This window comes from Rhinoderma darwinii, chromosome 6, assembly GCF_050947455.1.
Source record: "Rhinoderma darwinii isolate aRhiDar2 chromosome 6, aRhiDar2.hap1, whole genome shotgun sequence".
Lineage (NCBI taxonomy): Eukaryota > Metazoa > Chordata > Amphibia > Anura > Rhinodermatidae > Rhinoderma > Rhinoderma darwinii.
In genome coordinates, this window is record NC_134692.1 from 7,949,276 (window position 1) to 7,976,632 (window position 27,357).

Genomic DNA, 27,357 nt, shown 5'->3' on the forward strand with positions numbered 1-27,357 from the left:
AAGCAGAATTTCCAACGGAGCGTTTTTCACTGCGTTTTTTTCCGCGTAAAAAAATGGCCGCGTAAAAGAACTGCAGGACACTTGTTGGGACGTTTTTGGAGCCGTTTTCCATAGACTCTATTGAAAAAAGCTCTAAAAACGTCCGTAAAAAAATGCAGCCAAAAACCCTGCGAAAATCGCGAGTGGCACAAAATACGTCTGAAAATTAGGAGCTGTTTTCTCTTGAAAACAACTCCGTATTTTGAGACGTTTTTAACTCTGCGTGTGAACCTCCCCTAAAGGCCACCTCCACATATTCATATCTGCAGGTTAAAAAAAAAATTGTATAGGAGGTTTTCCAAAAATTACAGAATTGATACATAATAACTATATAAGGAATGAAGTCATTTTGCCGTGTATTTTGTGTTTCTGTTCCTCACAATTTTTAAGATCTCTGCTTCCTGTCTGAATGGGGACATTAGTGTTTACTTTCAAAGGCAGAAACCCCTTCCTGACCTAATCCTGCTCACACAGCTGATGAGCTTCTTACAATGTATCAGTGTAGATAAGAGCGATCAGCCTGAAGTCAGGATAGGAAAGAGATTTGTGCTGCTGCTGCGGAGTTCACAGAGGATTGTCTACGCTACACTGATACATTGTAACGAGAACATCAGTTGTGACTACAGTAGGTCAGGAAGGACGGTTTCCTTTTACTGACAGCAAGCAGAAGTTTTGCAAATGTAAATGGTGAGAAATTGATACACAAAGTAAATTACAAAGTTGCATGGGGGAGGGGCAGGGTATTGGGGTTAAAGGGATATTTATGTAAATAAAGCTAAAAAAAAACTGTATAAATGTAAAATCTACAACTTTCTAATATACTTTTTTTTTTTTAATTCCTCACCATTTTTAAGAATCTTTTTCACTGTCAGTAAATTAACTTTCTTTCTTACATTCAAAAGCAGCAAACCTGTAGATACCTCGTCCTGATCTCAGCTGAGCAGTGGTTACAGTTGTCTCCAGTCTAGACAATGCTCTGTGAGCTAAACACATCAGCAGCAGCTGCACCAATCGTTCCGGTAGTTTGTTACAGTGTATCAGTCTGGCGTCCAGGTGGTTTAGCTCACAGAGCATTGTCTAGACTGGATACAATTGTATCCACTTCTTAGTTGAACGCAGGACTAGCTATGTACGGGTTAGCTGTCTCTGAATGTTCAAGATATCTACTTCACTGACAGCAAGTAGGGATCTTGAAAATTGCAAGAAATTGTACCAAAAAGGATATTAGGAAGTTGTAGAATTTTTAATTTATTCAGTGATTAAACTTCATTTACATAAAACCGGAAACCCTTGTAACTGCGGTCATTCCTGAATGTTTGGGTTTGAGCGTTGCTTCTCCCGGGTATCATACATACCTGTTCCATAATGACGGCAGCTCCTCCTGTAAGTCGAGATTCATCTCCTCAAACACTTTCTGGGATTTTAGCAGCTCGTCTTCGGCCTACTCAACACAAATGGAATAACATGAGACTAAGCAGTAACATGAGGATTTTATTTCTTACATCAAAAGTGACAAGGGATTATGGACCCCAGAGCCGGATAATAGGGAGGGCACAAGAGGCATTTCCCCCCCGGGGGCCCTCCACCACCTTGGGGCCTCCACCAAGGGCCAGTTCTATCTATCTACCATTTAAAGGGGTAGTGTATACCGTTCACCTTGTCAGACCCCCAACTTTCCTCCTTTTTGTGGCTGCTTTAAGGGGTCAGTTGGTCTCTGTTCCAGATGTGGGATTGGGGCCCCCACTAAATATTATACCTACCAACCTTAATCCGGCCCTGATGGACACGATACATAGAATTCACTTCTAAATACACCCGCAGATTTTGTGTCTTTTCCTTCTATTTCCATCATTTCTGTAAATATTCTTTTTATCTCTCAATGCTTGCTGAGTGGGTGGGCTCTTCAGAGCTAATCTGTGACCAAGCAGCTCCCCCCACTCCCCTCTCACAGCAAGCAACAGCTTGAGGCAGAGTGTCAGCAGCAGCCTCCCCCTCCCCTCTCACAGTATGCAACAGACTGAGGCAGAGAGTCGACAGCAGCTTCCCCCTCCCCTCTCACAGAATGCAACAGACTGAGGCAGAGAGTTTGCAGCAGCCTCCCCCTCCTCTCCCCTCCCTCTCCTCTTATGTTACTGTGTAACTGAAGACAAGCTTTTTGGTGACTGAGGATTCTTACCATTTACAGAGGGAAAGGGGAACTACAGGTTACTGGAGGATGAGGAAGATGCCACTGTCAACCTATAAGATATCTTACAAAGTGAACTTTATTCTTATGTGACAAATAAATTGACAGTTATGCTCTTAGAATTGTATTATGTATAAGGATGATTATAATTATTAGAAGAACCAATTAATAAATGTGCATACTATGGGGGGGGCATGCATAACATAGAGGAGGAGGAGGGGCAGCTGCTGCTTACAGATCTTTATGGCAGGAACACAAGCAGCGGAGAACAGGCTCACGTAGGAGAGATATGGGACTAGTATTGCAGCGTTCCTGCAGGTGACGGATTATTGGAATTTTATTCTAATGTCCACAGCCTTTAGTTTCTATTCAACGGAGATGCTTTCTGTCGAATTTACCATTTTACTAATAAGAAAACTGCTAAGAAATAACAGGGAATTAATAATGGAAATATAAATTATACGTATTCATTATTCTTATCACAGAATCTAACAGGGAACTATTGCTAATGGATATTGCACATGACCCTGGGCAGTGCCCGGAGGCTTGTCCTAATTTCACCCTATGCACATGGCTGTGCCCACCTGAAGCTGTCGGAATAGTATCGACTTCACAGACAGCGTCTGATACTCAACCGGTCAAGCGGCCCACCTGACCCAGTGGGCCGAGGATAGCAGCGCCCTACCCCCCACGTCACTTCTACAATGTAATGCTCATATTGTATACACAAGACACAATCTAGACGACACTATAGAACACACGGACACACAACTACTAGGAATGTCACAGGATCACAGTATTCCCAGACAGGAGGATCGCCGCGGCTGCAGGAACTTCTCTGCTGGGACGACACTCTGAAGAGCGAAAACGCTATTACTTTGGTTATCAGATTTCAGCAAATAAAGTTCTGCTATTCTTCAATATACTTAAATGTATCAATTAGTCACTGTTGTCAAGATTTCTGCTTGCTGTCATTGACCGGGAGCCTTTATTGTGTACTTCCAGGGGATGAGGATCTGTCCTGGTCATGTGATGGACACACAGGTGCCTGGCTCGTTACAGTTACCGTACAGTTTATCAGAGCTGTGTCTTGTGACGAGCCAGGCACCTGTGCGTTCATCACATGACCAGGACAGATTTTCAGCCTTAATGAAGGCTCCTGTTCAATGACAGCAAGCAGGGATCTTGACAATATTGACAAATTTATACACAAAGTATATTAGAGAATTGGAGAACCTTTTATTATATAAGAATTAAGCTTTATATATTATAACTGTAATGGAGAGACAGAGTCCTGAGACCCTTGGGGAGAGGTAAAGGATTTATTCCATATTTAGGGTTGCGTGGGTTTACAAAGCGCATTAAGAGGTGACATTGCTGCACGGATACCTTCAATGTTGTAATGATTTTATCACTACGGGGCATTTTGAGGGGGGATGAAATCTGCTGCACCCCAAAGGGACCCCCATAAGTGGGACAAGCTAAGGTGATGATGGGTCATCCTGATCCTGCCAGACTATTGTGGGAACGACTACAACTCCTGTCAGGGACATGTAAACGGAGATCATGGGACATTCCTGTAACAGTACAACGTAAAGAGGGCGGCAGAGATCTGAGCTCAGTCAACAGCAGCCGCGACCATTCTAAACAATCAAAATGTTAACGTTTTGTTTTTCTTGAAATTTTTTGGGATGCAAAAGAATTTGTTTTATTTGCAGTGTCTTCCCCTGGGCTGCAGAATAGCCTGGGAGGAAAAGACAAGATCCCCCCGGGACATCTGTGCACGACAAGACTGACAACAAGTGTCCGCAGGATATAATCACAGAGGGAGCAAAGAGAAGAAAATAAGATCTAAGAACGGAGACCCAGATTATAAAGTAGATATCATGGAGAATATAGTGCTGTCCAGTTCTCTGATAGGTTTAGATACACCGGCTCTGCAGATAGTATCACTCATAATAGGCTTAGATACAGCCACTCCGCAGCACAGTATCACCCATGATAAGCTTAGATACAGCGGCTCATCAGACAGTATCACACATGAAGGATTAGATACAGCAGCTCGTAGAACCGTTTCAAAGATAATAGGCTTAGATATCCCGGTTTAGCAGACAGTATGACATGATAGGATTAGATACAGCCACTCCGCAGCACAGTATCACCCATGATAAGCTTAGATCAGACAGCATCACTTGGTAGGATTAAATAAAGCAGCTCAGAAGACCGTATCACACATGATAGGATTAGATACAGCCACTCCGCAGCAGAGTATCAGCCATGATAAGCTTAGATACAGCGGCTCATCAGACAATATCACACATGAAGGATTAGATACAGCGGCTCATCAGACAGCATCACTTGATAGGATTAGATAAAGCAGCTCAGAAGACCGTATCACACATGATAGGCTTAGATACACTAGCTCTGCAGACAGTATCACACATGATAGGCTTAGATACACTAGCTCTGCAGATAGTCTCACACATGATAGGCTTAGATACACTAGCTCTGCAGATAGTCTCACACATGATAGGATTAGATACAGACACTCCGCAGCACAGTATCACACATGATGGGCTTAGATACATCTGATCAGCAGGTCACTGTCCCTGGAGATGATTTTACAATGTTAGCGGCTGTACTGTTGAAGGCTACTGAGACTGAGCGCCACTCCGCAGACACACAGGGGCAGATTTACTATTGGTGTCGCATCAGAATTTTGTCTTGAATTCTTTTTCATACACATTTAAGACAAATTCATCAATAAAATGGGCCATAAAGAACAAATGTTTGCAACTTGCCCGACAAGGGGTGTAGCTTAGCAGAGAAGGGGTGTGGCTTGCAATGCGCCAAATTGCACTAAATTTTGGCACAAAAAAGTGGACCAAATTAAAGTGTAGCTAAACGTTTCACAAACTTCTGACATGTCAGAAGTTTGGATTGGTGGGGGTCCGAGCACTGAGACCCCCACCAATCGCTAAAACGAAGCAGCTGAAGTACTCATGTGATCGCTCAGCCACTTAGTTTCTGATCGACTTTTTCCGGAAATCCGATGTAGCGGAGTACGAGCTCATAGACTTTCTATTGAGTCCATACTCCGATACATTGAGTTCCGAAAAAAGCCGAACAGACACGAAGCGGCTGAGCGCTCACAAGAGCGCTTCTGCTCCTTCATTATAGCGATTAGTGGGGGTCTCAGTGCTCGGACCCCCACCAACCAAAACTTCTGACATGTCACTATGATATGTCAGAAGTTTTTTAAACGTTTAGCTGCACTTTAAACCAACCAAGAGATGATATATAAAGTTAGACAGAAGTGTCTAAAGGTGCGTCACATGTATCATCCATCAGGAGCCTCTGTGATAAATTGGGCCATTTATTCTAATTCTAAGATGTCTGAATTGTCGACAGGATCAGTAAATCTGCCCCACAGTGACCTCCGCACATGCAGGGTTAGGACTAATCCAGGGAATCACCTGGTTTCGGAGAAGGTTAGTCTGGGCAACAAGATGTGCCTGTATTTTCCCCTGGCACCACTGAGGGGCGGCCTTTTCAAGCAACGACACAGGCTGCAAGCGTGTCACATGGAGGGAAAGACAGAGAAAAGGGACAGAAGAAGAGACTTCAATATTTGACATTCAGTGATGCAACCAGGAGGAAAGAGAAGGGTTATGCCATCCTGTGCGGCATGCCAAGAGAGAAGGAATTAGATTTCCACACAGAAAGAGCCATTGGCGCAGGCAAAATCATAACTGCGGAGAACAACAAGGACGATTAGTCACAAATCAAAACTTCACAACATTTGGACATTTTCAGTTTATATATTTTTAACGCCAAATCAGTGTTAATTACCATGCACAAGACTCAGAGGCTGGAACAACATAAGCTCCATAATTGGGCACGTTCACACGTGGCGGAATTGCTGTTGAATTGCGCTGTGGACGCTTTTTGCATTTCTTTCTATACATTTCTAGGAAACTTCGTTCAGACGTTGCAGAAAAGAACTGCAGAAATCAGGCTGCGGTGCGGATTTTTCCCTCCGCAGCAGCTCATGACGTTGCGGAGAAGAAGCGGAATTTCACTGCGGATTTCAGCCTTTGCAATGCAAAAACTGAAATCTGTGGCAAGTCCGCTGTGATATCTGCAACGTCTGAATTACCTGTCAAATATGCAAATGTTGCTGCAGATTCGTTACGTAATTGCCCCAAATCTGCACCAACATTTGCAGCAGAAAAATTCCACATGTAATCGTAGCCTTACTCATACTCCAGTTACAACTAAAGCTGCATTCACAATTCTGCTGGATGCTATTTTGATTCTGTTAGAGCTACTCTGACAAACATAACCCAATCATAAATTAAGTATTTTCTATATCTACGCACTGTACAGTGCCCACTACATATTCAATAATGCAACACAACAGAGCATGCTCTGCGCAGATACTGAAGCAGCAGAGAAAACACAGCGAGCTGAAGAAAAGGAGCAGAATTGTGAATGCAGCTCTGGAGGTGACTAGAGTATAAGACATAATAAAATTGAGGATCAATAAAAGATAAAGCATTTTTTTCTTTGTTTGACAAATTTTCCCAATATTATACTCATGAAACTGGAACATGGTGTTTAAGAAGGAACCTATATTTGTAGCATTACTCCGCCTATAGAGTGACTAACGTATTGTGGGAAGCAGCAGCAGATCATATTCATCAGAATCACATCACATTATAGTCTATATTTTGCTACAATATAATCTGGTGCAATGAGCGGAGAAGTTTATGACACAAATTAGCCAATCAGCTGATTGATCCGCACAAGTAGAAGATCTGATTGGTTGCTGCGGGTTCCAGCACATTAGTAATAGCTGCATCATGTAAGGACTGGGTTTATACTGAACTCACATATGAGAATATTATAGAAATTATAAACTATTCACGATCAGGGCGGTACCTTGGCAATTTTTGTATCATCCTTCTTTTTCGCATTTTGCAGGGATTCAAAGTGATGTCTCGCACTGTCGTAATCTACCAGTTTTCTTCCTCGTTTTGCAATGCGGGACTGAAATAAGAGAAAAAGTATTCTGATGAGAAATAACATATTTAAAGAGGAAGAAAGGAAGGAAGGAAACAGTGTAAGAGGGGAAGGGAACAAAAACACATGAAAGGAATGAAGAGAAGAGGGAAGGAAGGAAGGAAGGAAGGAAGGAAGGAAGGAAGGAAGGAAGGAAGGAAGGAAACAGTGTAAGAGGGGGAGGAAGGGAACAAAAACACATGAAAGGAAAGAAGAAAGGAATGAAGAGAAGAGGAAAGGGAAGGGAGGGAGGAAGGAAGGAAGGGAACAAAAACAAATAAAGAAGAAGAACGGAATGAAGAGAAGAGGGAAGGAAGGAAGGAAGGAAGGAAAGAAGGGAACAAAAACAGATGAATGGATTGAAGGGAGTAATGAAGGAAAAAAGGGGACAAAAACAGATAAAAAGGAAAGAAGAAAGGAATGACGGGAGCAATGAAGGACAGAAGTTAGCAAGGAAGGAAGGGATGGAAGGAAGGAAGGAAACACTGTAAGAAGGAAAGAAAGGATGGAAGGAAAGAAGGGGGAAAAATGAAGGAAGGGAACAAGAACAGACCAAAGGAAAGAAGAAATTAATGAAACAAGGAAGGAAGGAGGGAGATAAAGAGAGAGAGAGAGGGAGGGAGGAAGGAAGGAAGGGAGGAAGGAAATAGAAAGGAAGAATTATATTTATTGATGTTTTATTGCAGTAGGATAGAAGGAAGGAAGGAAAATTAAATGAGAGAGAGAAAGAAGGAAAGAAAGGCATATGAATTAATTTGTATTATTGTTGTAGTAAGATAGAGAGGGAGGGCGGGGAAAAGAAAGGAAGGGAATTAGGAAGAAAGGGCTGAAACAAGAATAGATGGAAAGGAAGAAGGAAGAAGGATTGGAAACAATTATCTTTATTGATTTGTATTATTGTAGTAGGATATAATAAAATAGCAATGTATTTTAAATGTTATTTTTTAATAATTCTCAAGGGTAGAAACAAAACTGAAATTTGATATCTTATCTGGAAAAGACCAAAAAAGTAAAAATTAATACATGAAAGGAATTAGAAATACATGTCTGCGTCTTCCAGTAACGGCGTGTCTGTGCGTCCTGTCCGTACACGCACATTGGCCGCTTACCTTGATATCAGGGAACTGGCCCAGATAAGTGTCCATCGTTAGGAGCGCCTGGTCCACAAGCTTCTGGTGATAATCCGTCCATAACAGGTCATTGTTCTAGCAAAGAAAAAATACATTTATGTCTTACATCTCCTTGACCAAAACATTGTGTCTCCACTTTCTTGTGTTGAGGTTAAAGTCAGTCTACTACTCCCTGTTATCAGCCATTTCCGGCTGTGGATAGACTGACTTTAGCATTCTTTAGTGGGATGAGTGCGGCCCCCTCTACTTTATGTGTCATATCTCCAAAACGGAGTTGCTCGTCTCTTCACTTCCATAGGGCTGATGACTTTGTGTCTACTGGCCCTTCAAGCAGACGTGTTTACCGTGTGGGTCCTCGTCTTACAGTCGCCACAAGATTCCTCCTCCAAACATTGGATTTAATAAAACTCTAATGAGAAAACAGAATATTTGTTCTACTAACTCCACATTCCTTGAAGCCGGAACGTTTGGATTTCTCTCATGTTTGGATTCTTCCCAGACCGCGTGTTTGGTTTCATCTGGTGATTAGGGAGTCACATCGTTTGTCATTCTGCACCAAAACATGGACGATCCTGATTACAACATAGAGAAGCGGCGGCGGCAATAAACACGTCAAAAATAACTTTTTATGGCTGCCCATAAGCTTCCTTATATAAACTGTATAAAATCACTGGAGGAAACCAAAGGCATGAACTTGTACTAGAAATTCTTTCATGGCGTGGAATGTAGAGCTGTGTGATTCTCCGAGTCAGTATCCCACATGAGAGGCTTAGATACATCAGCTCAGCAGACAGTATCCTACATGAGAGGCTTAGATACATCAGCTCAGCAGACAGTATCACACATGATAGGCTTAGATACATGGGCTCAGCAGACAGTACCACACATGATAGGCTTAGATACACAGCTCAGCAGACAGTATCACACATGATAGGCTTAGATACAGCAGCTCAGCAAACAGTATCACACATGATAGGATTAGATACATGGGCTCAGCAGACAGTACCACACATGATAGGCTTAGATACACAGCTCAGCAGACAGTATCACACATGATAGGCTTAGATACAGCAGCTCAGCAAACAGTATCACACATGATAGGATTAGATACATGGGCTCAGCAGACAGTACCACACATGATAGGCTTAGATACATCAGCTCAGCAGACCGTATCACACATGATAGGATTAGATACAGCAGCTCAGCAGACAGTATCACACATGATAGGATTAGATACAGCGGCTCAGCAGACAGTATCACACATGATAGGCTTAGATACATGAGCTCAGCAGACAGTACCACACATGATAGGATTAGATACAGCGGCTCAGCAGACAGTACCACACATGATAGGATTAGATACATCAGCTCAGCAGACCGTATCACACATGATAGGATTAGATACAGCAGCACAGCAGACAGTATCACACATGATAGGCTTAGATACATGGGCTCAGCAGACAGTACCACACATGATAGGCTTAGATACACAGCTCAGCAGACAGTATCAGACATGATGAGATACACAGCTCAGCAGACAGTATCAGACATGATAGGATTAGATATAGCAGCTCAGCAGACAGTATCACACATGATAGGATTAGATACACAGCTCAGCAGACAGTATCACACATGATAGGCTTAGATACATGGGCTCTGCAGACAGTACCACACATGATAGGCTTAGATACACAGCTCAGCAGACAGTATCAGACATGATATGATTAGATACACAGCTGAGCAGACAGTATCACACATGATAGGATTAGATACAGTGGCTCAGCAGACAGTATCACACATGATAGGATTAGATACAGCGGCTCAGCAGACAGTATCAGACATGATAGGATTAGATACAGCGGCTCAGCAGACAGTATCACACATCATAGGATTAGATACACAGCTCAGCAAACAGTATCACACATGATAGGATTAGATACATGGGCTCAGCAGACAGTACCACACATGATAGGCTTAGATACATCAGCTCAGCAGACCGTATCACACATGATAGGATTAGATACAGCAGCTCAGCAGACAGTATCACACATGATAGGATTAGATACAGCGGCTCAGCAGACAGTATCACACATGATAGGCTTAGATACATGAGCTCAGCAGACAGTACCACACATGATAGGATTAGATACAGCGGCTCAGCAGACAGTACCACACATGATAGGATTAGATACATCAGCTCAGCAGACCGTATCACACATGATAGGATTAGATACAGCAGCACAGCAGACAGTATCACACATGATAGGCTTAGATACATGGGCTCAGCAGACAGTACCACACATGATAGGCTTAGATACACAGCTCAGCAGACAGTATCAGACATGATGAGATACACAGCTCAGCAGACAGTATCAGACATGATAGGATTAGATATAGCAGCTCAGCAGACAGTATCACACATGATAGGATTAGATACACAGCTCAGCAGACAGTATCACACATGATAGGCTTAGATACATGGGCTCTGCAGACAGTACCACACATGATAGGCTTAGATACACAGCTCAGCAGACAGTATCAGACATGATATGATTAGATACACAGCTGAGCAGACAGTATCACACATGATAGGATTAGATACAGTGGCTCAGCAGACAGTATCACACATGATAGGATTAGATACAGCGGCTCAGCAGACAGTATCAGACATGATAGGATTAGATACAGCGGCTCAGCAGACAGTATCACACATCATAGGATTAGATACACAGCTCAGCAGACAGTATCACACATGATAGAATTAGATACAGCAGCTCAGCAGACAGTATCACATGTGATAGGCTTAGATACAGCGGCTTACACATTAAATGGCTTAGATACATGTGTTCAGCACACAGTATCACACATGCTGGGTGCCGGGAAATGATCTATTACTGTAGGTTTACCTTTCATATTTTATTACCACTGCAATACACAGACTTCATCATTTCTAGTTCTGTGTATAATAAATAAATGCCTGGGGCTGACGAGGGGGCCGCACATCAAAGAGAAGATTGTGAGATAAATGTCACTGGTTTTGGTCACTGAATGTAGAAACTTTCATAGAGGAAGAGCAAACTCCGGTGAAACTCTGCACAAATATTTATAGCAAAGTCCAAAAATGTAGAGAAAAGAAATAAAAAGAAACAAATAAAAAAAGCAAAATAAGTGCGAGCCCCTGACCTCTGCGATCTTATTCGTCTCCTCTCTCCCCGGCCAGTCGGGCTCATAGATCTCCTGCAGACATTCCGTCAGTTTCTTGGAGGCCTCGTGCATTGCTGGAAAAGAGAGAGAAAAATTAAATATAAGGTTTTGCTGAGACTCGTCCGTCGGGTTTGTTCTCAAATGCAAAAATGAAAACATTATGAAATAAAAAGTCTAAAACCAACCGCAGAAGAATGAGCCCCAGATGCCGGCAGCAGCAATCACTGTCATGTGCCATCCGGACAGACACCAATGACAAGGGCGGATTATGGGGTCACTACCCCCCCCCCCCTCCCCTGACTGCTATGGTGCCATGTACTTTGCTTTGAAGTTCATGTCAGGTCACTGGGACCGCACAGTTCAGCACGGTATTCTCTTTACTGGGGTCTCCGTATGTATAACCAGCCCCAAAAACATACAAAACAGGCCCTAAATACTATCCATCCCCCCCTTCCTCAAAATAATCCTGTGCATGCCACTGCTATACATGCACCTCTTAAAGGAATTGTTCACTTTGTAAAAGCAGCAGGGACGAACTCCGTCAGTGTTTAAAAAATGCATCTCCCAAACTTGTCCCTAAAGTTGACAGATGTGCAGTCATTGATATTATGTTAGACCCCCCCCCCCTTACTAATTCCTATCATTCATATTTATCATAGATCATTGAAATCCCCCACCCACCTCCATCCGCTCCACACATGTGCAGTTCTTAGTGCTGCGCTGACTCACCAATGCACTAAAGGGTACTCCAACAGTAGCTCCGACACAGCGTCCAATTGGATGGACAAAGAAATTTAAGGCGGAGCACTGTTTTTTTTATTTAATTCATACATTTTGCTCCGCGCACTCTCGTAGTGGAACCATAAGTGGGAAACTACTCATCATACCGGCCCTGAAGCAAAGTCCCCGGCAATGTAGCGGATTACTGGGATCCCCCCCAATAGTGTCAGTGGTGATCTCTGCCAAAACCACTCCAAAAATGGATCGTTTGTAGCTTTGCAACCCCTTTCAGATGCCCATAAACTGCTACATATCGAAGGGTTTCCACTGTGTGAGTGAGTGAGTGTGAGTGAGTGTGAGTGAGTGAGTGAGTGAGTGAGTGAGTGAGTGAGTGAGTGAGTGAGTGAGTGAGTGAGTGAATGAATGTTTTTATCCCTAATTTTTAGGGGTGACTAGTCCTGGGAACCTCAAAATTAGCCTTTTGCCCTAGACAAGGAAAGACAACTTATGTCTATGACTGCGGTGGTTTGTAAGCCCAGTGCTGGGAGACAAGACCTATATCCAGTTTCGCCACCTACGTAAGTTAGAAAATAGAATGGATCCGGTTACAGAGCAACGAGAGAAAATAACGTCTACGCCGCGCGGCCGATGGTCAGGACATAGTGATAGTTTGTCAGGACAACGGCAGAATGAGCTTGAAAAGTGAAAGTTGTAATCCAGAAATAGGCACAGAACGGTAGTCACTTCCCCTCCCCCGCTCCACTTGGCAGTTCATACTAAACTGCCTTACTCAGCAGGGGGCGACAATGAGCTCAGAAAGCTCCACCTGTTGTAAAGAGAGTATGGAATCTGGACTCCAGCCTGAGGCATCATGGGAACGACATTCAGAATGAGTAGAATTTAGTTTTTATTTTTAAACACTTTTGCTTCTTTCACTTTTTGATACTTGGAAACCATCAACATGTTGCTGTTGACGGATCTATTATTATTTATCACTGGGTTTACACTGCCTGCATCTTTTTTTGCTGGCCGCTATCTCGCTGACCTCATTCCTATTGGTGACCCCTCGCCTCAGAGCAGATGATAGACTTACGTATCTATCACATTACACTGAGTCAGTCCCTCCGTTCTCTGCGCCGGCTTTATTTTAGTAATCAGACTGTTTGGTCCTTGAGGCTTTGGAACTGGAGCTATTTTTCAGCAGCCTGAATTATCACATACTAAATTAATAAGATCAGCGGTAATTATCTGATAAATCCCGTCTCATATCTTCACCTCAAAACCACAGGAGTAAATAAAACTTTGTGATACAAGATACCCCTCCACTATACACCACTCAGCCCGTCCCACATGACGTTCATCACTCAGCGGTGGACCTGAAAATGACATTACACAATACACGGCCCCTGCAAGGACAACCCTAAAACATGTCCACAAAAGTGTGGATCATTGACTATTAGGGGGGATTCACACGAACGTGATTTGCGTCCGTGCAGCCCCCTTGGTTTTCACGCGGGTCGCACGGACCTATGCAAGTCTATGGGGCAGTGCAGACTGTCAGTGATTTTTGCACAGCGTGTGTCCGCTGCGTAAAACTCGCGACATGATCTATATTTGTGCGTTTTTCGCGCATCACGCACCCATTGAAGTCAATGGGTGCGTGAAAATCACGCATGTCCCACGGAAGCACTTCCGTGGGACAAGCGTTATTCGCGCAACAGCAGTAAAAGAATGAATGTGTTCAGAAAAGCACCACGTGCTACAAACATCCAAACGGAGTGTCATAATGATGGCGGCTGCGCGAAAAACACGCAGCCGCGCACCCATATGAACAGGGCACACGGAGCTGTCAAGTGCGTTTTGCGCGCGCAAAACGCAGCATTTTTTACGCACGCAAAAACGTCACGTTCGTCTGAATCAGCCCTCAGGGCGGATTTACATGAGCGTGTGCATTTTGCGCGTGCAAAAAACGCAGCGTTTTGCGCGCACAAAAGGTACATAACAGCTCCGTGTGTCAGCAGCGTATGATGCGTGGCTGTGTGATTTTCGCGCAGCCGCCATCATTATGACACTCCGTTTGGATGTTTGTAGCACGTGGTGCTTTTCTGTTTTGATTCATACTTTTTACTGCTGTTGCGCGAATCACGAACGTCCCACGGAAGTGCTTCCGTGTGCTGCGCGTGATTTTCACGCACCCATTGACTTCAATGGGTGCGTGATGCGCGAAAAACGCACAAATATAGGACATGTCGTGAGTTTTACGCAGCGGACACACGGACACACGCTGCGTGAAACTTACGGACTGTCTGAACGGCCCCATAGAGTAACATAGGTCCGTGCGACGCGCGGGGAAATCACACGCGTTGCACGGACGTATATCACGTTCGTGTAAATAAGCCCCTAGGGTTTTTACTTTTTTGGGGATCTGGGTTGAATTAAAGGCAAATAAGGCAAATGCCCAAGGACTTCACCATCTAGGGGTCACCACCACTCTCCTCTGGATGATTCACAGCAGGATCTAAGCACAAGTCTCCGGTGAGCACTGTTATCTGGGCACTGTATGGCACTGTCATGTGGGCAGTGCATGGCGGTATTATTAGAGCTCTGTATGGCATTATTACTTAGTGCAATTTCGCTCTGTTTTTTGGGCATAGTGGTGACATTATCTGGGCACTGTATGGCACGGTTATTTGAGCATTTAATGGTAGGTTTGATTACTGTCGTCCTACGGTTTGCAACTGTTTCATATATTGTAGCTGTATAATTGTTTATACAGAGCAAGTCTTCCTTAAAAACAAAAAAGTGATGGAAGTCCTCACCCAATGTTATGTTTAGGGACCTCCATAGACCTTGATCTGTCCCTATTTGGGGTAATTCCACAAATAACGCAACAGTCCATTATTGATATGTCTTATATATGCGTGTACACTACAGTAGTTCTATACAACTTAGAGGTGGCCGCCCCAGAATCATTTCCCCAGGACCTATTCCCCATGCCCTTATTCCTGGATAATTAGGCAAAAATACCCATCAGGAGTCTGGGAAAGCCCCGCAGGAGTTCTGAGCGCTGTGGATTTGCAGCCATTGAGAGCACGACTGGAGATTGTACAGAACTATTTCTTATTTTCCTTCTAAATGTGGATTCACCAATTCCCAGCCCATCTGTCAGGAATTACTCACCTTTTACTGTAGCCAGATATGTCCTGAGGTCCTTTTGAAGTTTGCTGCCTTCTGTCTGTGGAATAAGATCGGGGGAGGGGGTTGTTATTATTATTATTATTATTATTATTATTATTATTATTATTATAATAGAAAATCACTTTAATCAAAATCATGTTTCAAAATAGAAATAAATCCAGATGAAAATTGTTACAATGTATCAATCAATGTTCTCTAAATTGTCTCAGTTCTCTATGGCAGACGTGAGACAACCCTACCAATCTTTTATGCTGTCCTGTCCATGATATAAAGCCAGTTCTACGACCTGTGCGGCGGGCACGTGATATTGCGCCTATTTACAGATCGGTTACAGATGAGAACATGCCCCACACTATGGAATCACACCCGTTTTTCACCACATATTGCCATGTACCAAAAGTCTTACTTGGGCCCCATGCACACGACCGTGCCTGTAATTACAGTCCGTGGTTACGGGCACGGACAGCCGTGGTCATCTGCATTTGGGGGCCGTGCTCCCATTATAAAGTATGGGAGCACGGTCTGTAAAATCAAAAGATAGGACATGTCCTATATTTTTACAGATGCTTTCTATGGACCGGACACCTTCCAAAATTATGGTCGTATGCATGGGGCCTTAGAAAAAGTTTTTGTCACCCAGGCGTATTGCCAAGTCTTGCTAAATTGCAAATCTACCAGAACAGCAAAAAAAAAAAATGTAAATATATAACTTAAAGGATCAGAGACTATATTGCTAAATTTCTGGGTGAAAACCCCTAAATGAGCTGTAATGGTGGCCATATTGATCACTTACAGTTACATGATTCTGTCTCCCTGCAGCTGCCACTAGAGGGAGCTCCCTACCTACTGCTCAGATGGAAATAATAACACAGTATGCAGTGTGCTCCCTCTAGTGGTGACTGCAGGTAGCTAGAATTATATGATTATACTGTAACTCTTTTCAGGGGGGTTGGAACTTTGGATCACAAAAACGGAGCTAAGACCACTATAAAGATATATTATGAAATTAATCAGTACAGAATTTTGGTGTTCAAGGGTTGGCATGGACTTAAATTTAGAGGGTAATGATCTTCATAGACTGAATTGTTCTATGTCATTTGTTGTTTGATATGTCCTCGGGCGGCAGTGAATTGTTGGGAACAGATACTCAGCAGTTTTGACTTTTGCAATCAATGTAATTTGGAATCTGTGGAAACAGGAAGCGTCACTTTGGCAAGTCAGTGGTTAATAATGATTATATAGGAGAAAATTCTGTATGGGATCCAGCTGTGGGGGAGACGCATGTGTTTTCTATCTGTAGCTCAGCTCTTAAGGGGCCATCCTATTCCAATATTAAGTCATCCTTAGGCAGCATACAGAGTGGGGGAAGGGTCCCACCACCGCCCGGGAGTCATACGTCCCATGTTTTCTGCGTTTCATCCTTGGAAAAGTTGTGAAACAGTTTTTTTCTTTTGTCTTAACAGCATTGGTGGGACCCTATGAGGGGGCAGAGAAGACATTGCACTATGAGGGGGCAGAGAAGACATTGAACTATGAGGGGGCAGAGAAGACATTGAACTATGAGGGGGCAGAGAAGACATTGCACTATGAGGGGGCAGAGAAGACATTGAACTATGAGGGGGCAGAGAAGACATTGAACTATGAGGGGGCAGAGAAGACATTGCACTATACGGGGGCAGAGAAGACATTGCACTATGCGGGGGCAGAGAAGACATTGCACTATGAGGGGGCAGAGAAGACATCGCACTATGAGGGGGCAGAGAAGACATTGCACTATGAGGGGGCAGAGAAGACATTGAACTATGAGGGGGCAGAGAAGACATTGAACTATGAGGGGGCAGAGAAGACATTGCACTATGAGGGGGCAGAGAAGACATTGAACTATGAGGGGGCAGAGAAGACATTGAACTATGAGGGGGCAGAGAAGACATTGCACTATACGGGGGCAGAGAAGACATTGCACTATGCGGGGGCAGAGAAGACATTGCACTATGAGGGGGCAGAGAAGACATCGCACTATGAGGGGGCAGAGAAGACATTGCACTATGAGGGGGCAGAGAAGACATCGCACTATGAGGGGGCAGAGAAGACATCGCACTATGAGGGGGCAGAGAAGACATCGCACTATGAGGGGGCAGAGAAGACATCGCACTATGAGGGGGCAGAGAAGACATTGCACTATGAGGGGGCAGAGAAGACATTGCACTATGAGGGGGCAGAGAAGACATTGCACTATGAGGGGGCAGAGAAGACATCGCACTATGAGGGGGCAGAGAAGACATTGCACTATGAGGGGGCAGAGAAGACATTGCACTATGAGGGGGCAGAGAAGACATTGCACTATGAGGGGGCAGAGAAGACATTGCACTATGAGGGGGCAGAGAAGCATCTTTTCTCCATCTTCAATCACAATGACTCACGCCTCATAGAAAACAGGATTAGGATTCAGAGATAGAATAAGGTGGGGGATGGGTGTAAACAAAAAAAATCATAAACGGTGGACGTCCTAGTTTCCTTTGGTTGATTTCCTATAGTAACGTCTATACCCCCCTTTGCTACGTACATCTGCTGAATACAATGATAATTGGTTTATTGGACTGTTGGCACAGGCTGTCCCGGCCCGGGGTGTAGTTATAGGGGGAGCTGCAGGTTCCTGGTGTCTGAAGGCGGCCGGGAGGTCCCTCTATTATATAATAAGACATCAGTATAAAACAGATGTAGCAAATCATAACTTGACATTTAACGCATCACATGCCACTGAAATGAACAGAATGTGATGTGTTAAAGGGGTCGCCCGGCTTCAGCGAGTTATTGTTATTTTTTGTATCATAAAAGTTATACAATTCTCCAATATACTTCCTGTAGGAATTCCTCATGGTTTTCAAGATCTCTGCTTGTTATTATTCAGTGGGAACATTCGGGTCATGTGATGGACACACAGGTGTTGGTATCGTTACAGAATGTGTATCAGAGCTGTGTCCTCTAACGATCCCAACACCCGTGTGCCCATCACGTGCCCCTGTAACGATCCCAGCACCTGTACGTCCATCACATGACCCTGTAACAATACCAGCACCTGTGTGTCCATCACATGACTCTGTAACGATCCCAGCACCTGTGTGTCCATCACATGACCCTGTAACGATACCAGCACCTGTACGTCCATCACATGACCCTGTAACAATACCAGCACCTGTATGTCCATCACATGACTCTGTAACGATCCCAGCATCTGTGTGTCCATCACATGACCCTGTAACGATACCAGCACCTGTGCATCCATCACATGACCCTGTAATGACACCAGCACCTGTGTGTCCATCACATGACCCTGTAACGACACCAGCACCTGTGTGTCCATCACATGACCCTGTAACGACACCAGCACCTGTGTGTCCATCACATGACCCTGTAACGACACCAGCACCTGTGTGTCCATCACATGACCCTGTAACGATACCAGCACCTGTGCGTCCATCACATGACCCTGTAACGACACCAGCACCTGTGTGTCCATCACATGACCCTGTAACGACACCAGCACCTGTGTGTCCATCACATGACCCTGTAACGATACCAGCACCTGTGCGTCCATGACATGACCCTGTAACGATACCAGCACCTGTGCGTCCATCACATGACCCTGTAACGACACCAGCACCTGTCTGTCCATCACATGACCCTGTAACGATACCAGCACCTGTGTGTCCATCACATGACCCTGTAACGATACCAGCACCTGTGCGTCCATCACATGACCATGTAACAATACCAGCACCTCTGCCTTTCTGCCTTAAATTTGTATCAACTGTAAAGAGTCCCTGGTCATCGACAGATTTACAGTAAAGGGGTAACAGCCCTTATTGGAGATTTTTTCTGTATGTGCAGCGTCTACACTGGGTCTGGTGGACCCAAATTACCCAACATCTATGAGGATATATATATTACATGAGATGCAATGGGGGCCCTAGAGAGCGGGGGCCAATAGACCATGATTTCTTATCTACTATCAGGACTGGGAGAGGGGGAGAACCAGCAGTAGGGGGTGTTTGATGCTCGGTCTTCATGCAGAATAAGTTCTTCTCTACTACGGATTATTTTGGGACAGTCGTATGACCCGAAACTCGTGCAACTTCCAGATAGTTTGATGCAACTTTCCGGCCTTAAATAGAAGTCAATGAGAAAAGTCACATCACAGCTGCGTGATTGTCTCCATTTACTTCCCCTGGAACACGAATATGGGGCAACTGTTGTAAAAATAGCACAACGGCGTCTATCTTAGTCGCCATCTAGCCCGCGTCTATCTTAGTCGCCATCTGGCCCGCGTCTATCTTTCTCGCCATCTAGCCCGCGTCTATCTTAGTCGCCATCTAGCCCGCGTCTATCTTACTCGCCATCTGGCCCGCGTCTATCTTACTCGCCATCTGGCCCGCGTCTATCTTACTCGCCATCTAGCCCGCGTCTATCTTACTCGCCATCTAGCCCACGTCTATCTTACTCGCCATCTGGCCCGCGTCTATCTTACTCGCCATCTAGCCCGCGTCTATCTTACTCGCCATCTAGCCCGCATCTATCTTACTCGCCATCTAGCCCGCGTCTATCTTACTCGCCATCTAGCCCGCGTCTATCTTAGTCGCTATCTAGCCTGCGTCTATCTTACTCGCCATCTAGCCCGCGTCTATCTTAGTCGCCATCTAGCCTGCGTCTATCTTACTCGCCATCTAGCCCGCGTCTATCTTAGTCGCCATCTAGCCTGCGTCTATCTTACTCGCCATCTAGCCCGTGTCTATCTTAGTCGCCATCTAGCCCGCGTCTATCTTACTCGCCATCTAGCCTGCGTCTATCTTACTCGCCATCTAGCCCGTGTCTATCTTAGTCGCCATCTAGCCTGCGTCTATCTTACTCGCCATCTAGCCCGTGTCTATCTTAGTCGCCATCTAGCCCGTGTCTATCTTACTCGCCATCTAGCCCGTGTCTATCTTACTCGCCATCTAGCCCGTGTCTATCTTAGTCGCCATCTAGCCCGCGTCTATCTTAGTCGCCACCTAGCCCGCGCAATACCCCAAAACAGCCCATGATCCGCTGCATTAACTGTTGGACTCTCATCTCCATCTTGTTTCTTTAGGTTTTCCTGACATCCGGAGTTAAATTTCATTTTCCGTTTTTGCTCGGCGCGTCCCTTGATGGGAATAAAGCTTCCAGATGTTGTGACCCAGAAGTCCTTGCTCAGCATCTCGTCTGATTTTCAGAGGTTGAGTCATTCCGATTCTGGCATCTTCTAGGATGAAAACATCCTCCAGGACACAAACCGGCTTCCTGTATGAAGAAATCCTCAGCCCCCGACCGTCACCTCAGCTCTGGCATGCCGAAAAAAGTGCGCTGATCATACTTAAAGGGATACTAACCTAAATTGTGCTGATTTATCGTTGAGCCTTTGCTTATTGCTTTGTCATACTTTGGCCTCCTCTCAGATCTCATTTTTTGTCTAAATGACGTAAGTCGCACCCTGATAGAGTCACACATAGCAAGATAGAGGAAAAAATGATCCAGCGCTGATGGTGATTAAAAGGGAAAAGCAAGTCCCATATTTATTGAAGAAATCCTTCAAATCGAAAGGGAGACGCAGTCCCAAGGCAGGAGTAGTCAGGGTATATACCCGAGCCTACGCGTTTCGAACGCAGTCTGCCATGATTAAGAACGCAGACTGCGTTCGAAACGCGTAGGCTCGGGTATATACCCTGACTACTCCTGCCTTGGGACTGCGTCTCCCTTTCGATTTGAAGGATTTCTTCAATAAATATGGGACTTGCTTTTCCCTTTTAATCACCATCAGCGCTGGATCATTTTTTCCTCTATCTTGCTATTTCACACCGCGGGCCGTCGCGGGGATCCGAGTGACGCTGCTGGAGACGCAGAGCGGTGAGCTGGAGGTTTCCTCCCTGTTTCCATACTATTAGAGTCACACATACTCCTTGAGACTAGATCAGACCCACCGCCTATTATATTCTCACAAGATTAGGAAATATCAATAGGGATAATTGGTAAGAGAGGGCAAACAATGAAACTGCACTGAATGTTGAAAATTGCAGACAGGCTTGAAATATTTTATATATATATATATATATATATATATATAAAACATTGTATTAGTGTGTTTGGTGCAACTTTCTAAATAGTTTTGATTAAAAATTATTTTTACTTTTTGTGATACAGCTGCTTTGTATCCTGTATATAGAGCAGCTGTATCTTGCACTGAGACCTGAATCCGTCAGATCACTGGGACTGACGGGTTCAGTGACAGTGGATCCTGCGTGATCCACCTGTAATCGATCACATCTAAGTTATGAACTGTCAGAGACACGCAGGACCCGCTGTCACTGAACCCGTCAGTCCCGCTGATCTGACAAATTCAGGTCTGAGTGCAAGTTACAGCTGCTCTATATACAGGATACAAAGCAGCTGTATCTCAAAAAGTTAAAATAATATTTATTAAAAACTATTTCGAAAGTTGCACAAAACACACTCATGTGTAATAATAATAATGATTTCATTGGTGTACATCGCCTAGAGGTATTCCCACTAGACGTTTATGGTGCGTCCATTAGATATGTTATACCAAGGGGTTCAACCATTGGGACCCTACTGATGCCAAGAAGCAGAGTGACCGTGCGTGTGTGCCCCTCTCTGCTGGTATTGGGGGTATGTCCATTTTTTGAGATCCGTGAGTCACTCCCTCGCTGATCAGATATAATGGAGCGGTATTGTTACTCAGTTAATGCTTATTGGCAATTGCTCTGTATAAACTTCTACTATTATATGACTTAGGCACCTTAAGAAATATATTAGGCAAAATACATGAAATGGCATTAATAATGGAATCCCTCCTGTCTATATTATATAGGCTGCTTGATACTTTGCTAATAGAAACTCAGGGGGGACCAGTGGGGTTGTGGGATACCCCTGGCTGTCCTGCTCTATAACATCATGTTGGGGAATTGCTATATAAGCAATAAAAAATATATATTCTATATGTAAATATTCAAAATTGCCATTAAACATGAACTTCTTTTCAAATAAAAACGGTAAAGTATTAAATCCTGTTCTATTTCCCTTCATTATTACGGACTGTGCAGAGCGACAGATGCCACACCGGTAAAAGCTGCCGCCATCGTCTCCTCCGCGTCGCCCCTTTCGGTCCAGTAAACAATGGCGCTGAGATTTCTGAAGACTTACCAGCTGTTTGCTGAAGTTTTGCACGCATTGCTCGAACTGCTCGTCTTTCGTCTCATCTGCTTTCCCGAGTTTCTGCAGCACCTGAAGAAAAACAAACAAGACAAAAAAATGAGATAAATCTCCAAGTGGCCGTCACTTATCTATAGCGCACGATTCACCCCCCCCCCCCCCCCCCCCCCCCACACACCCTGCGGCTCTGTGTGCAATAATTTGTGGGGGGAGAAGAGACCCTGGGGCATAAATACCAGTAAGGGGACCACAAGGTTATATTCAAACTGGGCCTCTCTGAGCTGCCCCTACCCGTTTCAATAGATCCCATTGCTGCTGCCTGGCGGGCTTATCCGGTTCATATACCCTTGGGAGGTGCCATTCACTGCCAGTGCCACCACAGCAATACCTATAGAGCTCTATGCAATGTCACTGGAGAATATACCACAACTGTGTCTGAGGGTCCGATAATCCTGTATGACAACTACATGTGCAGATACTACATGCCTGCTCAGCAGAGCCATGTGCGCGCTACACAACTATACATGTGCAGATACTACATGCCTGCTCAGCAGAGCCATGTGCGCGCTACACAACTATACATGTGCAGATACTACATGCATGCTCAGCAGCGTCATGTGCGCGCTACACAACTATACATGTGCAGATACTACATGCCTGCTCAGCAGAGCCATGTGCGCGCTACACAACTATACATGTGCAGATACTACATGCATGCTCAGCAGAGCCATGTGCGCGCTACACAACTATACATGTGCAGATACTACATGCAGGCTCAGCAGAGCCATGTGCACGCTACACAACTATACATGTGCAGATACTACATGCATGCTCAGCAGAGCCATGTGCGCGCTACACAACTATACATGTGCAGATACTACATGCCTGCTCAGCAGAGCCGTGTGCGCGTTACTTGATGCTAAACTTTAGAGAGCCATTAGGGTACACGTTCTAAAACCCTCGCCTTGGGCACCAAGTAGGTTGAGGACCCCTTGCAGACCCTCCAGGTGTACCGATTGTGGTGTTAAAGTACTAAATTGCTTCAGTCTTTACCGCTAGAATCTCTGGCTTGCTTTATTGTCCATGACTTTTACTTCTTCACTTTGGCTGAACTTATTTGGACACTAAGGGCATGTCCACACGGCTTATTTTCAGATGTTTTTCGGGCCGTAAACGCCTCAAAAAGCGGCTGAAAAAAACCGGAAGCTGAACGCTTCCAAACATCTGCCCATTGATTTCAATAAGAAAAACAGAGTTTGGTTCTGACAGGGCATTTTTTTACACGGCCGCTTGAAAAAAAATGGCCGCAAAAACGCATTAAAAACCGTTTGATGCTTAAAAAAACGGCTGAAAATCAGAGGCTATTTCTATTTTCCCTTGAAAACAGCTCCATATTTCACAGCCGTCTTGCGTGTGAACATACCTTAAGGGGGAATTTACGAACGGCTTTTACCAGTTTTCTGGCGTAAAAAAAACCCCACAAATTTTTGCAAGCTATTTTTGACTATTTACTCCTCTCTCCACTATTCAAAAGTGGCACAAAAAGTAGGCGGACTTAGCCTGGAGGGGCGGGGGCATCAAAGCACGGACAGATTTACTATCATTTACGTCAGATTAGACAGCCTAAGATGCACCACATTTATTAAAAAGCGTGCACCTCCTAATAAATTTGGGGCATTTCACTACAGCAAGATTAGGATTAAGACTGCCGTATGAATTTCCAATCTAAGTAAATCTGCCCCTATGGATTTTATTAACTGTATTTTACTAAAATATGAACAGGTGTGGATGAAGAGGTGTGGTCTATCATGGGCGTGGCCTGCTATGGGGTGTGGCTAGAGTCAAATGAATATTTGTAGTCTGTGCTTCTGTGTCTGCAATGTCCACGGAAATGTTTCTGAAATGTTGGCAACTACATAAGTGAGATTGTGGAGCCCCCGGAGAGCATTGTCCTCCGCCCCCGCCCCGGAGCAGTGGGCCCCAGCAGCTACGGAGATTTGCCAGGTGCGGACGCCGGCCCTGGCAACCATAATGATAAAAGTCACGACAGCGACATTAACTTCATTCTTTCGTAATTCCGTTGTCATCTGGTCAATGTTACTTTTTCCTCAAGAGATACAGGGTGTGCCATCGGGGGTCTTACACTTCTGGAGAAAGAGAACATTTTTAGGGGTCTAAAGGCTCATTCAGACGAGCGTAAAACTCGTCCGCGTGCTGTGCGTGAAAATCACGCGCAGCACGCGGATCCATTGATTTCAATGGGGCCATTCACACATGTAGGAGTTTTCACTCAGCGCGTGTCTGTTGCATAAAACTTACTGCATGTCCTATATTGGTGCGTTTTTACTCACCTATCGCCCATTGAAGTCAATAGGTGCGTGAAAACCACGGACAGCACACCGATGCGCATCAATTCAATTGTTCTAATATTTTAGAAAATTGCATCAACAGCAATTCCCTAATCTACTCTTTTTATTGGCTTTACATTACGTATCATTTTACACCGGCATAACTGAAACCTCCTGGACCCAAAAACAAAATCTGTAACTGGACCCCCATCTACCATGTGCCATGTATAGTACCAGTGTCATCGCAGGGGGACCTGTAGGACCCTCAGGTAACAGGGCCTGGGTGCACCTGCTACTTCTGCACCCGTATAGCTATACCCATGATTTTGCGACCTGCTGTGAAAATCGCCCCACTTTAAATAAAAAAATAGTGCGCCAATTTACATGAATTTGGCATGAGTTCTATACATTGGCATACATATCATGTAAACATGGCGGCCAGATACTGTATGGATATAGATAACGTGCATGTATGTGACAATATTAACTCCACATCTGCTACTTTGTGAAGGCAGCAAATCTAATAGTAAGAATATAATAGGGAGTATTTATGGAATTCCTCAACTCATGTGCGTAGGTAAAATGAAGGTAAACTTATCCTTTACTGATAGGAAATCCTAAAGCTGGTTAGTAATTTTACCCCAATTTACATAAAAATATATACCCACCATTACTATACACCAGTTACATATTCATACACAGATAGAAACATTGCAGCAAATTATCCTCCACAGTCTGAAAAGAAACATGAACGCTGCCAGTCAGGTCTCAGCGATGACAGTGACAAAGTGGCCCCCTTATAGCTACTTGTCACTTATCTGTTCAATTCTAGACTTCAGTTGTCTTATAATCTCTTCACTACGGGACATATCTACAATAACCTACAAACTGTGCAAACATATCCCATATACATAAACCATAGTGCATTATTATTTGTTAACACAATAACAGTCATATTATTATAATGATGCAGATATTTTATAACATAGGTTTGTATACAAGAATATAACTACTATAATACTGCCCCTATATACAAGAATATAACTACTATAATACTGCCTCCTATATACAAGAATATAACTACTATAATACTGCACCTATATACAAGAATATAACTACTATAATACTGCCCCCTATATACAAGAATATAACTACTATAATACTGCTCCTATATACAAGAATATAACTACTATAATACTGCTCCTATATACAAGAATATAACTACTATAATACTGCCTCTATATACAAGAATATAACTACTATAATACTGCTCCTATATACAAGAATATAACGACTATAATACTGCCTCTATATACAAGAATATAACTACTATAATACTGCTCCTATATACAAGAATATAACTACTATAATACTGCTCCTATATACAAGAATATAACTACTATAATACTGCCTCTATATACAAGAATATAACTACTATAATACTGCTCCTATATACAAGAATATAACTACTATAATACTGCTCCTATATACAAGAATATAACTACTATAATACTGCCCCTATATACAAGCATATAACTACTATAATACTGCTTCTATATACAAGAATATAACTACTATAATACTGCCCCTATATACAAGAATATAACTACTATAATACTGCCCCTATATACAAGAATATAACTACTATAATACTGCCTCCTATATACAAGAATATAACTACTATAATACTGCCTCTATATACAAGAATATAACTACTATAATACTGCTCCTATATACAAGAATATAACTACTATAATACTGCTCCTATATACAAGAATATAACTGCTATAATACTGCCTCTATATACAAGAATATAACTACTATAATACTGCCTCCTATATACAAGCATATAACTACTATAATACTGCCCCTATATACAAGCATATAACTACTATAATACTGCCCCCTATATACAAGCATATAACTACTATAATACTGCCCCTATATACAAGAATATAACTACTATAATACTGCCCCTATATACAAGAATATAACTACTATAATACTGCCCCTATATACAAGAATATAACTACTATAATACTGCCCCCTATATACAAGAATATAACTACTATAATACTGCTCCTATATACAAGAATATAACTACTATAATACTGCTCCCTATATACAAGAATATAACTACTATAAGGGCATGACCACACATGGCGGAATTCCTCCGCAACTGTCCGCATCAATGCCGCACAGAATCTGCGTTGCAGATTCTGCAGCG

At 43.6% G+C, this 27,357-nt stretch overlaps 1 protein-coding gene across 9 annotated transcripts in view; it reads right to left on the bottom strand.

The window, feature by feature from the left end:
• BIN1 (bridging integrator 1) overlaps positions 1–27,357 on the bottom strand; it is a 106,844-nt gene that overhangs the window by 28,168 nt on the left and 51,319 nt on the right. For 7 of the 9 annotated variants that reach the window (XM_075829072.1, XM_075829075.1, XM_075829069.1 and 4 more), the window contains exons 2-8: positions 22,774–22,854; positions 15,523–15,577; positions 11,602–11,696; positions 8,398–8,493; positions 7,169–7,276; positions 5,701–5,793; positions 1,395–1,480 (exon numbers count right to left, since the gene is read on the bottom strand). In XM_075829072.1, coding sequence (XP_075685187.1) covers positions 1,395–1,480; positions 5,701–5,793; positions 7,169–7,276; positions 8,398–8,493; positions 11,602–11,696; positions 15,523–15,577; positions 22,774–22,854 — 614 coding nt within the window. The remainder of the gene's footprint in view (positions 1–1,394; positions 1,481–5,700; positions 5,794–7,168; positions 7,277–8,397; positions 8,494–11,601; positions 11,697–15,522; positions 15,578–22,773; positions 22,855–27,357) is intronic. The other 2 variants (XM_075829068.1, XM_075829073.1) reach the window with 1 other exon arrangement.